This window comes from Metopolophium dirhodum, chromosome 2 (assembly GCF_019925205.1).
Source record: "Metopolophium dirhodum isolate CAU chromosome 2, ASM1992520v1, whole genome shotgun sequence".
In the NCBI taxonomy this organism is placed as follows: domain Eukaryota; kingdom Metazoa; phylum Arthropoda; class Insecta; order Hemiptera; family Aphididae; genus Metopolophium; species Metopolophium dirhodum.
This window is the reverse complement of record NC_083561.1, coordinates 15,486,347-15,502,016: the sequence shown is the minus strand read 5'-3', so window position 1 is coordinate 15,502,016 and position 15,670 is coordinate 15,486,347. Positions and strand designations below refer to the sequence as shown.

At 31.6% G+C, this 15,670-nt stretch overlaps 2 protein-coding genes across 2 annotated transcripts; both read right to left on the bottom strand.

The window, feature by feature from the left end:
- Positions 1-1,181: 1,181 nt before the first annotated feature.
- On the bottom strand, positions 1,182-7,422 carry LOC132938316 (uncharacterized). Its single transcript, XM_061005088.1, has 3 exons — positions 7,240-7,422; positions 5,468-5,546; positions 1,182-2,710 (listed from the first exon to the last, which is right to left on the bottom strand). The coding sequence occupies exons 1-3, from the start codon at positions 7,261-7,263 to the stop codon at positions 1,377-1,379; spliced, it is 1,437 nt and encodes a 478-aa protein (XP_060861071.1). The 5' UTR covers positions 7,264-7,422; the 3' UTR covers positions 1,182-1,376.
- Positions 7,423-10,579: 3,157 nt separating this feature from the next.
- On the bottom strand, positions 10,580-15,670 carry LOC132938321 (uncharacterized). The gene is made up of 7 exons (XM_061005092.1): positions 15,328-15,670; positions 13,697-13,772; positions 13,513-13,594; positions 12,880-13,003; positions 12,068-12,148; positions 11,933-11,980; positions 10,580-11,464 (listed from the first exon to the last, which is right to left on the bottom strand). The coding sequence occupies exons 1-7, from the start codon at positions 15,385-15,387 to the stop codon at positions 11,225-11,227; spliced, it is 711 nt and encodes a 236-aa protein (XP_060861075.1). The 5' UTR covers positions 15,388-15,670; the 3' UTR covers positions 10,580-11,224.

The window sequence follows — 15,670 nt, the reverse complement described above, 5'->3', positions numbered from 1 at the left end:
ATATCGTATATGGGTCGTTCACGAAATCTATTCTATATGGATAGGTACTTATCAAAAACGTTGACGCTATGCAATAACGAATACAAATATTCAATAGGTATAGGTAGGTACGTAATAATATTTCAAATTTATAAATTCAAATCTACTTACCTATTTTAAAGGCAATAAAAGAAAATAAAATATAAAATTATGAAGAAATTGCAAAACTCATATTAAACATTATTTTCTTTCACTTTTGGCAAACAGGTGGGAATTTCCTACTCGGTAATGTACCGGTTAAGTATTTTAATACTCCTTGTAAGAACAACAAAAAGTCTTTCGTTTCTTACACAAAACTATCTTTACCTATTTAGAAATAAGTTACCTATTTTGTTATTTGCAAATATCGGAGGGCAGGACTTCACATTGTAATTGTATGTTAATTTAATATTTAATCACAGCTCTGCAGGTCTGAAATGGTGAAATGGCCATGGCTATTTTGCCATTTCAAGTTTATCTACCCACTGTGCACTTGTTGACAGAAAATTAATCATCGTTACTTATGTTCTCAGACACGATGAACGATGATATATTTATTTAAGGGCTTCGGTACTGCCGTCAATTTTAGATGGAAAGACCTTAAGTTCCGACAAAATTAAAGTTAGTTTACGTTGTCCGATTTTGATTGTCTATAGATCGTACGGAACACTTTGTAAAAATGAAATCTTATATTATTGTGAAATGTAATTGAAAACTTGAAAATATGAGTTTTTTCAAATCATAATTAAAATTAAAATTAAAAACGGAAACTGTTAAGTACGAAATACAGAAAATTTTCTGCTGAATTCAAATATTTGTTGAGAACCAAAATCAGACAATGTTAACTAACTTTAATTTTGTTAAAACAATAATTAAATTGTCGTCAAATTTGTATAGTTAATGAATTTTATATTGTTATCGAATTATTGACATGTGCATGCGCGTACAAGAGTGATACCCGCTTTGAATTTCACTCACACTAATAATAATTTACAACTAACACATAGATCCTGGACTTAGATCTAAGACTAGAATGAAAATTGCCTAAATGTTGCCCATTAAATAATAGCCATAGCGAGGCCCCTTAAATAGGTACTTACATACACGCTTGTTCTGTTATTGTTATACTCGTTATACTTGAAGTATAATGTGTGAATCGCAAGTGGAAGTATTGTTTTTTATTATTTTAATGTGAAAATTGTTTACGTTTTCATTTTAAATAAGTTTAATACATAATAATTACACGGAACGCGTTGTATATAATATATGACATTATAATATTATATAATATAGGTAGGTAATCGTAACGATTGAGCGGGCGCGGCGGTGGTGGCCTATATTACACGGGTATTACTGTATTAGTAACCGTGTCTGACGCTCCATTTGAAATTTCCGTTTCTGTCTGTCTTGACGAAACTGTAAACGGGTTTCCGGTCACCGAAGCGATCGTCGTCACCACGGCGGTCGGCTGAGTCTGATCGCCCTTCTGCTGGCGGAGGTCCCGCGTCCCGAAGCTGCCGTTTGATCCTGAACGAACTGTGAACCACGTGATCAGCGACTGTGCCCTGCGATAGCGGTCCGTCAAACTGGCCCGTGAACGGCATCTGGAACGCGTCCATGTACTGGTGGTGATGGTGTGGGTTATGATGGTTATGGTGCGGTTGGTGCAAATGGTTGTTGTTGAACCGGAAGGCATTCGGTTCGGCAAACGAGAGTGGCGGCCTGACTGGCTGTTGTTGAGCGGTCTTCGGCGTGCCCCAGTACACATTTTTGTTGGACGACGACGGCCGTATGACGGCGTCCAGTGGCGTGAACTTGGTGTTGGTCGCAGTGGAGGCGTCAAAACCACCACCGCCGCCACTTCCTCCTCCACCGAAGAACAGAGATCCGCCACTGTTCGCAGGGTACTGTTTGTTGTTGCGCACCGAACTCGCTGTCTCTTGGCCAAAATCTTGCTGGAAGAATGTCTGACCACTGCCGCTGGACGGCTGTTCCGGGCCGCCTAAGAACGGGGGCGTGAGTATCTCGCTAGCATCAAATCCCAGTTCCCAGCGACCACCGTTTTGCTGCTGCTGCTGGTTGGCCGTGGGATCATTATTCACCTGCAGCAAAGGCGTGTATGGAGTGAACTGTTCCAGTGGTGGGTTGGCGAACGTCAGGCTGTGCACCTGGTTACTAGGTGAGGACGTCTGCACCGCGAGTGAACTGAGTGATGTCCCGTGTGGAGGTGGTGGTTGTGCCTGTGCCGAGGGAAAACCACCACCGCCACCGGCTCCTCCGCTGGGTGTGAACGGCGACGTGTGCACCGCCGCGGGCGCTGACTGCGCGGTCAACGGTACGAGCGGTGGTGGTGGCGGCGCCTGTACGTTTTGGACGTGTGACTCTGGCCGGTTCTGTGTCGTCGATTCGCCGGCCGGAAAGCTTTGCTGCAGGAACTGAAAGTCGGCGTTCGGCGGCGGCGTCAGATAATCGATAGGCGCCCGGTTGTCTGCCGTCAGGTCTACCGTGGACGCCAAGTCCGTCGGCTGTTGCAGCTGGCCACCCGCCGGCACAGATTGCAGTGGCGGCGGTGACACAGCGGCCGCCGTGAACATATTATTTTGCTGGTGATGGTGATGATCCTGCAGGCCTCCGATCCGGGCTACGGTGTGTGACTGCACCGGTACGTTTTGCCGGCGAGCTCTCAACAGACCTGTCAACGTATTTCAAGTGTAATATTAACGGCGTATAATATGTATATTATCTTATTTCTATTTATCACGAAAAAAATAAAGGCCTTGAGGACCGGAATTTCGTATATTTTGTGTTTCGTCTCTGTTGTCTTTCACACGTGCAACATAGTAAAAACACCCATTTTGCATCGTCCATCAGATCAATTTAGTGATTTAATGTATAAATATTATAATAACAGATTTGAATTCAACATGAATAGTGTACATCTGATGATCGATCTGATCCAACCCACTTGTTTGAATTCACTCCATAATTTCCAAAAATGTCATTTAAAAGTTCGACAATATTGTTAAAAATATAATTTATTAATTAAAAAATTAAATTGAAAAAAGTGGTCTGGTCGATATCACGCGCATGCCTCACTTTGTAGTTTGTATACAAATCTATTTTTATAATTTTAATCGTTTCACTACACCGGACGCGAAATTATAGTAGGTAGTTTTTACTATGTTGCACGTGTGAAAAAAGACAATCCAATATATTGGTACTCAATTTTCTAAAATAAAAATTAGTAGAAAGAGTGATTAAAAGAAGTACAATACCATGTTGGTGAGATCCGAGAGAGAACAATGATACAATTAAGGAGGAAAAATCTTTATAGTATAGCAGATTTTTCGTAAAGTCTACTTGTGATTGACTACATTTTGAACTTTTTTCTCCTAAAATTTTAATATCTACTTTTTAATATAACGTTTTTTATAGGGTCTAAGAGAATAAAATCGAAAATTTGAGGAAGTCGATCTCGACTCTTAAGTAGATTTGAAGAAAAGTTCAAATATGTTTTTAGAATTTGTGTTGTTTTACTAGACCAATTAGTACGTTAGAAATAGAACACATTCTAAAGTGCCATGTGGTACGTCGTGTGTGTTTAGATATGGGCAATGTCAGAAAAACATCTGCCTTTAAGCCTCTTAAGACTAGATGCCCAAATGCAGTAAACATATTATTGTGATATGATTGTGATAACTATTCTATGGGCTGATTATTCTATTATACGAATGAACTGCTTATGAACGCTTTCACTATAAAGTTTAAGCTCAACAGCTGCACATTTTAGTTTTTACCATTCTTATCTGAATACCTAAACAGTTCTTGAAGTCGCATATATAAAGTCTAAGTCAACAGATATTTTTAAATTAACAGTTCATGTGTTCGTAGTACAAAAAGCTTTCGACAGACAAACAACAATTTTTTAGTACAACAATTTCAACAATATGAAGACTGTGAAACCGGTAGAATTGACAAGTAGGTATGCACGAAGTCGACATCGATATCTATCAAGTTATATTAATAAATTGTACTCATAGAATTTTAATATTCTTCATTAAATTCAATTTTTATTTAATGTCAATTTATTTGTATACCTACTATTTAGTATTTTGGTCATCAATATGTCAACCAAAAACTGAATTTTTAACTTAATTTAGGTACCTACTTAGGTACTTACGTACACGGGAAGTTAAAATATATTATTTCAGGGATTTACTTTACAACGTAGGTCGTTACAACATTCGGGTCCTACCTATAGTGACCGCCAGTCGTATTACTCGAAATTGGGCGACCGCAACTTGGTAGTGTTATACCTACATATTTTTCGATTTTGACCGCAACTAGGAAATATCGCAATCTACGCTAGTATAATATATTTCGATCGGGTATTACTTATTATTACAATAGTTGCAGTCTAAAAATAATGCACCTATATACAACATATAGGTATACCGCCTATATATTATATACCATCGAGAAAACGATATTATCATAGGTTGCAATATACAAACCGACTTATATTTATATTGTCATATTATTACGTATATAATAGTGTATACAATAAATCGCAGAACGTGCGCTATATATCATAGTCGCAGCGATGGACCTAACATAATTCGCGAATTCGTGCCTGTACATACGTACATGACTTACATAGTTTATTATACATACGCTATTTTACGTTGCGAAAACAGCCACAACCGTTACATTAAATCCAGTCCTGCAGTATACGCAATAATAACCGGACATTTTATTATACAATACGATATTTTTTTGACTACCCCATAAACGCGAACCGTCAGATTTTATTGCTCGTCCGAACAGCTATATTATGCGCGGACGGTCATTGTATTCGACCGAGTTTTATAGCTTCTGGGGTTTTCTGGTTTGTGTAGGCACAGGTAAAATAACGTACGAGATTTTTTGAAATATTTTATTCATTGATTTAACCATTAACCATTGTATATATATATAATTTACATTGGTTAAAGTTAATCGGTGCAGTTAACACTTAAAATATAGGTTCGTTGTTTTTTTTTTATCAAACATTTAACATAATATTCATATCGTATGTGCAAATACTTTTCAACGATCAACATAATATTATATTAACGTCTGCATGTCATTAAATAAAAAAAAAAAAATCCGAAGTTTGTGTCATCGATAACACGTTAGTAGGTGTATAATTACGCATTTCGTAAAACTCCCATATTGATCTACTAATTACTATACATATACTATATTGCAATAAAATACAATTTAAATATACCCTGTAAGTTGCAGGCTGTAACTATATAATATGGATCATATTATTATTACCAGAAATATTGAATTATAAATTATAATAATATATTATGTAATTACCTATGACACACAGCGATAATGATTATGTACAATAAAAAAAATAATAATAATAAAAAATAATGTATAATGTGTTTAGTTATACCTGTCTTGAAATCGCGTTCGATGACGTATATCTTTTTGACTTCGAATAATACCGCGACGGATACGGTCGAGAGGAACACCTGTAAAAGTATACATGCGTTTGATTTTCATTAAACATGACATCTGAACAACGGCGGGTACCTTATGAGATCAACGCGACCAGCGTTATTGTTAATGTGTTTTTTTTTGTGATTTTTTGTGAATTATATTATTATATGTTTTCGTTTTGTTTTTGATTGCGCAACAGTATCCACATGCCCGAGCGGATCAAAAAGAAAATGAGGCCAAGAAAACATATAACATTATGTTACTTTTCTTTATTGTCCGTTGATTACCTAGTGCATTTTTCCCTACATGTCCCCGCCGTGTTCTTTTCAACTGGAAACCGTCACTAATATTGGGCCGATACGCGAGGGAAAGTGCCATCAATGTGACAAAATGACAAAAAAAAACACAACGGATTCATAATATATATAATATATATATATCATATCTGGCGTGAACAAATATACCTACAACATATTATATGTACCAGTTGTACCTACGTGTATCGTGTATGGAATGGAGTAGGACAATATTAGACGAGTTTGAAATCACCTCCGAATTCGTGAATATTACATATAACTCTTATTATAACTAGGTATTAGGTTTGAATTTTTATATGTAAATTGTAAACAACTGCAGAGTAAGATACAACCAACACGTGAAATTTAGTTGAATCTACACGATCTATCTAATAGTAGCGGATAAAATTAAAAATAATATAATAACTTTATAAAAAAAAAAAAATTCTATTAGTATAATAGAGATTGGCATTTAGAGAGTTTAATGACGCCAATAAATTCGTACACATTAATACCAAAGAACAATTTTTTTTTTTCATTCTCGTCTGAAACAATATTTTCACACTAGTATATTGCATTGATATTTAATTTTCAAATCATATTGATACTACTTTTTGACCATGTCATGTTGACAATTAACTAATATTTACGTTTAATTTTGATATCGGATGCAATAAATAGGTACTATATAGCTGTTCTCAAATCAAAATAAAATAATAGCTGCACTTTTTGTTATAATTTAATCAATTATATATATGTGTGTATTTTTTTTAACCTAAAATATGTTAAAATAACGCAGAATAATTGTTAAGACCATAATGGATTTTACCAAGTTTATTAAAATGGTAAGAATTGTACTTAATAGTTAATACCTATAGAACGTTAAAAATAGTATCCTATATTATGAGTACGTACATAAATTATTCAATTTTAAACCCAAATTCTCTTGAAATTAAATTTATTCGTGCTTTGTGAGTATTATTAACCCATAATCCTTAGTATAACTAGTATAAGGTCTATGTATTAACCACATAACGTGTATAAACTACATTATAAATATAATAAGTTAAATTTACTAAATTATTAGGTAAGTACTTATACTGTGTTTTATATAATAGAAATGCTGAACCCTAGAATTTTAAAGATTCAATTTAGTAAATCATCCCAGTTTGATATTATAGTTTATAGGAATTATAATACAAAAACAATGTATTATATTGTACTGATCATGTTTATTTTTACAGTATTAAAAAATGAAAGACATACACTTTTTTATATGGATATTAGAAATATATATATATATATATATACTAAAATACTATAAAATATTTACATGCCATACACAAACTACGTATACTGATAATATGGCCAATATTATTTTGTACGACTAATATTCATTTAATTTTGGAAAAAGAATAAATTTACTTACCAAACAATAATATAAAAACTGCATTATCGAAAGTGTTTAAAATTTAAAACTAAACACTGAGTTAAAATAATATAAAAATTGTTCAAACAGTATTACTATATTATTATTAAATAACGTAGGTGGTATAAATTAATTTTGTTGGAGTAGATCACTATTATTCAGTTGCTTCGACGTGTGTCTACAACGTACAGATTGACTTTTTACTATGGTTGACATTAGAACCGTCTAGGCTGGTTTCTCCTATTCCCCTCCACCTATTACGTTTCAAAAGAAATATATTTATTTGTTATTGTATTTTATCATGAAAGAAATGATATTATTTTACAATTATAATGTTCCCGCCTAACTACGCATAACTCTTACAAAACTACCAATTCAAATGTAAAATCGTATATTGTTAGCACAAAGACTCTGATCTACCTGTATAGGATTTATTTACTAACGATGATTGCGTGTGTGTTGTTAACTCAAAGTTAATCGATAAAGTTCATTTAATTTGATTTTAAGATAAATGATGTATTACATATAGATTAGTTTCAAATATATCATTACATCGTAGATGGTCGATAAATGATAACAATGACAATTCAATAGGTACTTTAATTATGAAGGTATACCTACACCTACATATACCTACACTTATAACGAAATAATTTCGATTAATATCTACACAATTGTTGAGCTGTGGGTGTGAAATGTATTACTTAAATTTTTTGTCTTTGGATCGAGCAAAATATCTAACGATTATTACGGGTTTTAAAATTAATTTATAAATTAGCTTTTAGATTTTATAATTTAAATCTAAACTCACATAATACCTATTATAACCATTATCAATAAGTTTAAAATGTTGAATAAATAATTATTTTTCTGTAATATGTAAAACAATAATTTTTTGTAGTCCTGTAAACAGCTAATTCTATAGAAACTAATTTCTACTAAAATTATTTGATTGTATGCGAATATTTATAATTGCATTAAAATATTTATAGGTAATGATATTACACCACTATCCCTATACAAGGGGAGAGCAAAGCATGATGACAATCCAATATCAAATATCTGCATGTATCATGTACAGATATTTTCTTAAAAACTCAGTTCAAATTCCTCTGGAAAACCCGCGCAATGTTTAGCACGTCATGCATAATAAACGTTGATCATATTTTGGTAATCTTAGCTTCGTCCGGAATCAAACATTTATAAATGTGGTAGGTATACAGTTTTTAGTATTTGTGAGTGTGTACCAATAGGTATCGGCCTATTGCTATTATGTATCAAGTATTAATTAATAATATTAAAATATTAGGTATTTTTCAGCGCAGATACGTCTTACATATTATAATAAAAATAATATTGTAATACTATCATTACCTACTCAATAATAATTTATGAACGTTTTAAATTTAATAGCTGTTAGTTTTAGTACCTACGTAAAACTTAGCTTATTAGTTATATTGATATTATGTACACGACTTTGAATGTTGTTATCATTTTATAGTCTGAGGCACATGGATCGACAAATGATAACAATTTACAAAAAAACGCGTAGTTACACAGCAATAACATAAAAGGTAGGTCCTAAACTCCTACTCTTAGTACTATAGTACAATACCTAGAAACACTAGAATCTACGTATAGGTACCGTTTTTAATTATTTTGATTACCTATGTGTCACGTTATAGTTTCTTTGGTTATACTACTGTCTACTCTCTACTACATATACACATAGATTAAAAACTAATGCTGACTAGTGTCAATTATTGATCATTGTTATCTTTCTGGTCTAATTATTAAAATGATGAATAGTGTAAAACAACAATATTGTTGTTGTGTACATAAATAAATTTTAGCCTTCGTTTCATACGAAATTATATTTTGTTACCCAGTTCGAATTATAATTTTATTATTCTATATAAGTATTAAAGTGGTATGTGTATTACTGTTCACGTCCAGAACGCAAATTAGATTTCGTCCGATTTTCTTTTTCAACTATTAAACCATTACCTATAACAATTGTTAATAATATTATAATCTCCCACTGAAGTCGTAGTACCTAGGTAATAAATAAATAAAAATCGTAACTATATTATTTCTTTACCTGCATATTATTTTCTAGTTTCATGTTAATTGATTCGAGTGTATATACGCCTATGCCTTTTACATTGTAACCATATACAATGTAATTTACATTGTATGTACCTATAGGTATCTATTTTATGACTTACAGAAATACAGAGTAATTGATTTTTGGACCATATGATATAGTAATACAATAATATATTTTATTATTCTTGCGGATGCGGATTATCGGATCCGAATTAATCACATTGGTACAAAATAAATTCAAATTTTTCAGTGAAAGTAACTTTTATTTTCATCGTGGGAAAAGAGAGTCAAAATAAACGGAGAGCATGGGCTGCCCGATACAACATTAATTAGGTGGCTATATTATTTTTAAGTGTCAACCATATCAAATAGGGTTCTACAAAATAAAACGACCAGGGCCCATCATTATCTGTATTGCTCTTATTATGTGCAACTAAATTATTATGAACGAATGAACAATGTCACTTATAACGTCATAACCGCATATAGACGGCCGATATAATAACAATATAATATTATAATAGTCGTTACAAAATACCAATCAATACCTTCTCTGCTTTTGACAGATGTTTATGTAATGGACCAGGTCTTCTGCAGGTTCTAAATATTATATTATATTTTTGATAATATAATATGTTGCACTGCACACTTTCATCATTGTTATCGTCATGATTTTCTTACCTATATAATGTATAAATATATATTCTTATAACTCAATAGGTTATTTTTCTACTAGCTGTCAATATTCTCGAACCACTGAATGCGTATAAGTTGACAAAAAAAGCAATTTTTCATTTATAGTTAATTATATATATATATGTGTATAAATGTATTTATATTATGAATTTATATATATTTAAAATTTATAAGTAACGTATATTTACCTACCTATTTTTTTTCTGGTGTACATTTTGACAACCACTGAATGCACTATAATGCATTATAAAAATATAAGTTGACAAAAAAAGCAGTTTTTCATTTATAATTAATTATATGTATACATTTATAAATAACGTATATTTAACTATTTTCTTTCAGATAAATTTTCACATTTTACATAATAGTCAATAATCGAACGTGGCTATTCATTCAATTTTCGTATTGATAAAATGTGAGAAACGATTATAGTATATATATAGTGGATAAACGATATATTATACAACAAATAATGTATTTTAATACAGTGATACTCTAAATTGTATTGAGAAATAATAATAATGCCTATAATATTATACGTTGATTTTTATTCAAACCTACCTAAGAAGCATCGTTCTTGCGGTTGTTTAAAAAACACATAATTTAACTCTAAGTTGTTTTAGTTTTCAACTTAGAAATCAATACCAATTATTTGATAATTAGGTTTTCTCATAATTAAAAAATACCTTTCACCATTTTGCGTTATGTAAAATAACTAATAATACAATGTTATTTGTTTATTTTGTTATTCAAAATTTGAGTGATTGTTAAAAAAGAGAAAACTTTTACAAATCGTTTTTAGTTTAACTGCATATGACTTACTGGCGGAAAATTATTCCTACTAACTTTACTTATCTAATATTTGTTTTTCTCAAACTTATCTACATTTTATCTGTTTAATGAGCTCTGAAGCATGAATCTTTAAAATAAATTGATTAAATTAATAGTAATTCAAAAGTTTAATCAAAAAAATCGATAATTGGTACATTAAAAAAAAAGGTCTTGTCAATTGTGTATAATTATAATATTTGAAGTATAACATAATTTTAATACAAAAAAAAATTACGTTTACTATAGTATTGTAATTTAATAACCCATCTAGATACTTCAGTACTTCAGGTTTTTATAATTGTAAATGTATACAATTAAACAATATTTAAGAATTAATTATTTCTTAATCTTATATCGGTTTCAAAATGAATTTATTCCCTGTGGCTTCGTCCATGACTACTCCAGTCTTCATGTCGAAAACTAAAACAGGAGCGTTTTTTTTAGTGGAGCTTCTTATTGTTGTCGGTGCTGCTGGTGGTTCTACTAATCGCTTTGGATAGTTCCGTACATCTTTAACGGGTTTCTTGGGTTTATTCTTAAGGAGTGTCATCATCATTGGCTTATAAATTACGGGTCTCTGACGGCTCTCCTAAATTTAATAGTTATGTTTTATTTTATTATAAACAGGGATTGCTAATTAATATTTTTAGAGAGCCCCCTTAAGGAATTCTAGAAGTTTTCTAGGCCCATAAAAATGTAATTCACATGTTTATCCAAAGAAAGTTAAAACAAAATCAAAATATAAAACGAAAATTACTGAAAACTTATTAATTAATTCGCCATTAAAAATAATTAATTAAAAAACACAAATTTTTTTGTTGACATGCGGGTCAGATAATGTCCGTCCACGGGCCGCCATTAATTGGTGACCTCTGAATTCTGATATAGGTTAAAATAATAATAATAATATAACGAATCCTTTAATTTGTGAACCGTGAAATTAAATAAATAAATAAAATATATCCAATACTACCTATGTTATTGCGTTACATTAAGATTTAAGATAAATGCATAAATTAAACTTATGTCTGTATTTATTTATTATTATGGATTTTACCTGTCCGTAATCTATCGGAGTAGGTTCTTCGTATGGTTCGTTTTTTTCCTAAACAAATAATACAACAAATAACATATCTGTTGCTATATTTTTAAGAATATTTGAAAAAAATAAGTAATTATTTCATGATCTCACGTTTTCGTTAGATCCACCGCCGCCGTGGTTTAAATCCCAATACTGTTCACCGTAACTGCCGTCTTTGTCACCCCATTTCACCTGTTAAATCACAACGCATATTGAACGTTTTACGAGCTATACGGGATGATAATTTTAACGTAAGACACTTACTAATTCAAAAAACACGTTTTTGAATATATTTAATTTACATAATTTTATGTCATTACAAAATAAGATTTTTTGAAAAATTAATTCTACTTTTCGTCGTTATATTTTTTTAAGTTTTTACTCTTTTAAATGACAACATAGAGAGTGAGCGTCATACAATCTTAATTTCGTTTTTCGAAGCAGAATATTATTCGGGGTATATGAATCAATTTTTGACATGTAGTTTATTAGCTATAAATTATAAGACTTTAGAGGTTTGATGAGCGGAGTAGTGGGCCAACATTTTGTAAGAGTACCCATGTCGGGCCATGTACCACTCCACTCCGCTCATATAAACTTTGTAAATAGGAACTTATAACTCATAACCTACTCTTCCAAAATTCGATTATTATGTATCGAAGTAGATATACTAACTATCGAAGTAGACACACCTAACCTGATGAATAAAAAATTCAATTTGTCATTATAAATGTAAAAATTGACAACATTTTAACGATAAAAAATAGTTAAAAATGTAGCTGTTTTAGGTAAATTTTATTTTTTAATAAATTAAAGTTACGTAAAAGAAATATTTTCAAAAAAGTTAATAGTTTTTGAGTATCTTACGTTACTATCATCCGGTTATCAGCACTTCTTCTATTATTTAATAATACTAAATTCACCTTTCCTTGGTACCGTTGGGCATCAAAATCCTTTTTCTCGTACCTCTGTTCCCAGACGTTTGGATCCTCGAACACGTGTCCAAATTCCAATTGTTTAGGTCCGCTTTGCAACGAATAAACGTCCCTAAAATGCAAGAGAAATTAAAGGAAATAATCGATTGAACAGCACTCTAAATATCAATATTTTATGTATTTTACTATGATTTTAAATTTTGTGTTATCTATTACACACACACAGTGATAGATTTTACACTAATTTTTTTGTAAAAATGTCGTTTACTTATTATAAATACTTCAAATTATATATTATATATGATATCTATCTTGCCAATAACACTAACAATTGACTGAAAAGATTAAAGTGAAGCCATACAAATGTACCCGAGATCCTAGCACGAAAATTAAGTATTATAACATTATTTTGGCGTTTGCGGATCGTTACGTAGGTATAATAGTCATCTTATGTAAGCTAAAAGGGGTTTGCATTTCATCAGCCGCTGTTTCACTTTTATTTTATAGCAATAACTGCACCAATACGCCATTTCGTATCGCGGGACTTCCGACATGTTAATTCGAAATAAATAAGGTATACCTATATTATATATGAAATTATGAACCAGAGCGGCTGCTTACATGAAATGCTTGTTTTCCGCGTCCTCGTCTTCCACTTTCTCTTGCAAGTGCGTGTCGTCAACGGTGTCCCTATCGCTGCCAACTGTTAACAATAATACATTTTGCCGTGTTATGCACAGTTATAATTCGATATTGATTTGTATGATATAATATTATTATTGTCATTGGTCGCTGCAGCGTTTACCTCCAGCTGCGTATCGATCCTTGGACACGTGATCGACCACTGTAATGGCCGTAGTGACACCATAATAATAGCACGTCTGCAAACGAAAAAAAAAACAATTTAAAACAATTTACTATAGATTCCTTACTATATAATGCACAATGTGATTATGGTATAATATTCAGAGTGATTCACCATGCATGCTCATCCCCATTTTTCATTTAATGACGAATTTATTCAAATTCTGATTTTTCGGAATTTTTAAATATAGGTACTAAATATTATACCTACTACTTAGTGATTAAATGTTCAGATGTTGGATTTTTTTTTGTACTACCTACTTGAAAAGTGTCTTGTGGTGATACAATTTTTTGATTTCAAATTAAAAGCCCCCTCTTTACTGTAAATTATTTAGAGGATAATTTTTTTGAAAATGTTGATGTAGGTAGGGCGGTAGGTATCTAGTTCAAAATTCGAAGAGTATGATTTATCAATATAATATGAAATACAATACATGTATATTAAAAATATAGGTATTTCACTTAATTCGGCAATCTTTTAGATGTCAAGGGCCAAAAAATCAATACAAATATATAACGAACCCTGCACATTTTAATATATTATCTACTTTATTTTATTTTAAACAAAAATGTATAATAATATCAAAATTAGTTTATTTAAGTTCATAACTGTTAGGTTTATTATTTTAACAAGGTATATATCCACAAACAAACAACTTTTAATCCGCATCCATACTATCTGTTTTTTTTTTTATTATTTATGCAGCTTTACAAGCAATATACAATCTGTATCATTAGACACAATAAGAATACAGGCTAAAAGTAACAAATATGTCAGGTAACATCATTTTGATGAGCCACCCATTGATGAAACTTCCTATAAACTATACTATTTTACTTTTTTACTGCATATATTATATTATCCCATACTATCTTAGTTTGTGATTTTATACCAAATTATAAATTTTACTCACCAGCCACATAAAATTACTATTACGAGGGCAATATACGACCGCGGGTTACCGACCCCTATTCTAAATGTAAGATGATATGCGGGTATTATACCGAATGGCCTCGCATGTATAGCTATACATTACAATGTTCAGTGATAGAAACAAAATATTAATTTTAATTATTTGTAATTTTAAATTTTAAATTTTCAGATAGTATTTAATATAGATATCAGGAGATTAACAAAAAATATTTTGAGAACCGATGACCATTTATCCACCTCATCCCGATTCTGGATACCTATACCATATTATGACCATATATTTATAATTATGATTTAATTTTTCTGAATTTAAGTTTCCAAAAATAGAAAGTGTCTTCAATGTGTGGCCTCCTTCCTTTCATTGAGTTTTCATGATTTTCCGTTTGAACAAGTACTATACAATAAATATCGACAAAACTACAAAATTCCATCTCCATAAGTATTAAGTAAGTACTAATATTGTATCTGATAGTGATAATATTATGTGGGCTGCAAGACATTTTTTTTTTTTGACTAAATGATAAGCGATTTTTAACATCATCACATACTCCGATCCCACTCAAAAATTCGAGTATACCCACGAATGTCTTACAGCAATACATCACAGATTTTACGATTGTTATTTTTAAAATACTCACCGATATCAAGAGCAGACAAAAATAGCGATGAGTGCAGATCGGCCAGGCCGGGAACGTCATGTTTTCGCGACGGTGTTATTCGCTATGTTATCCGTTTGTGCTCGGCGAGTCCGATATGGTTATTATTGCGTATATAATATGTATATGTATCGTACTCGTATTGGCATTCGCGTGCACTGCACTGGCGAGGTAGGTACGAGAAATCGCCGAAATCGATCGTAGCGAAATCCGTTCCGATTATCAGCGACGTGTCGGATTTCCGCGTGTCTCGCGGCCTGCACACGACTATTATATTGCTGTGATTGTTGCTATTATTATTATACTGTACAATACGTATATGATA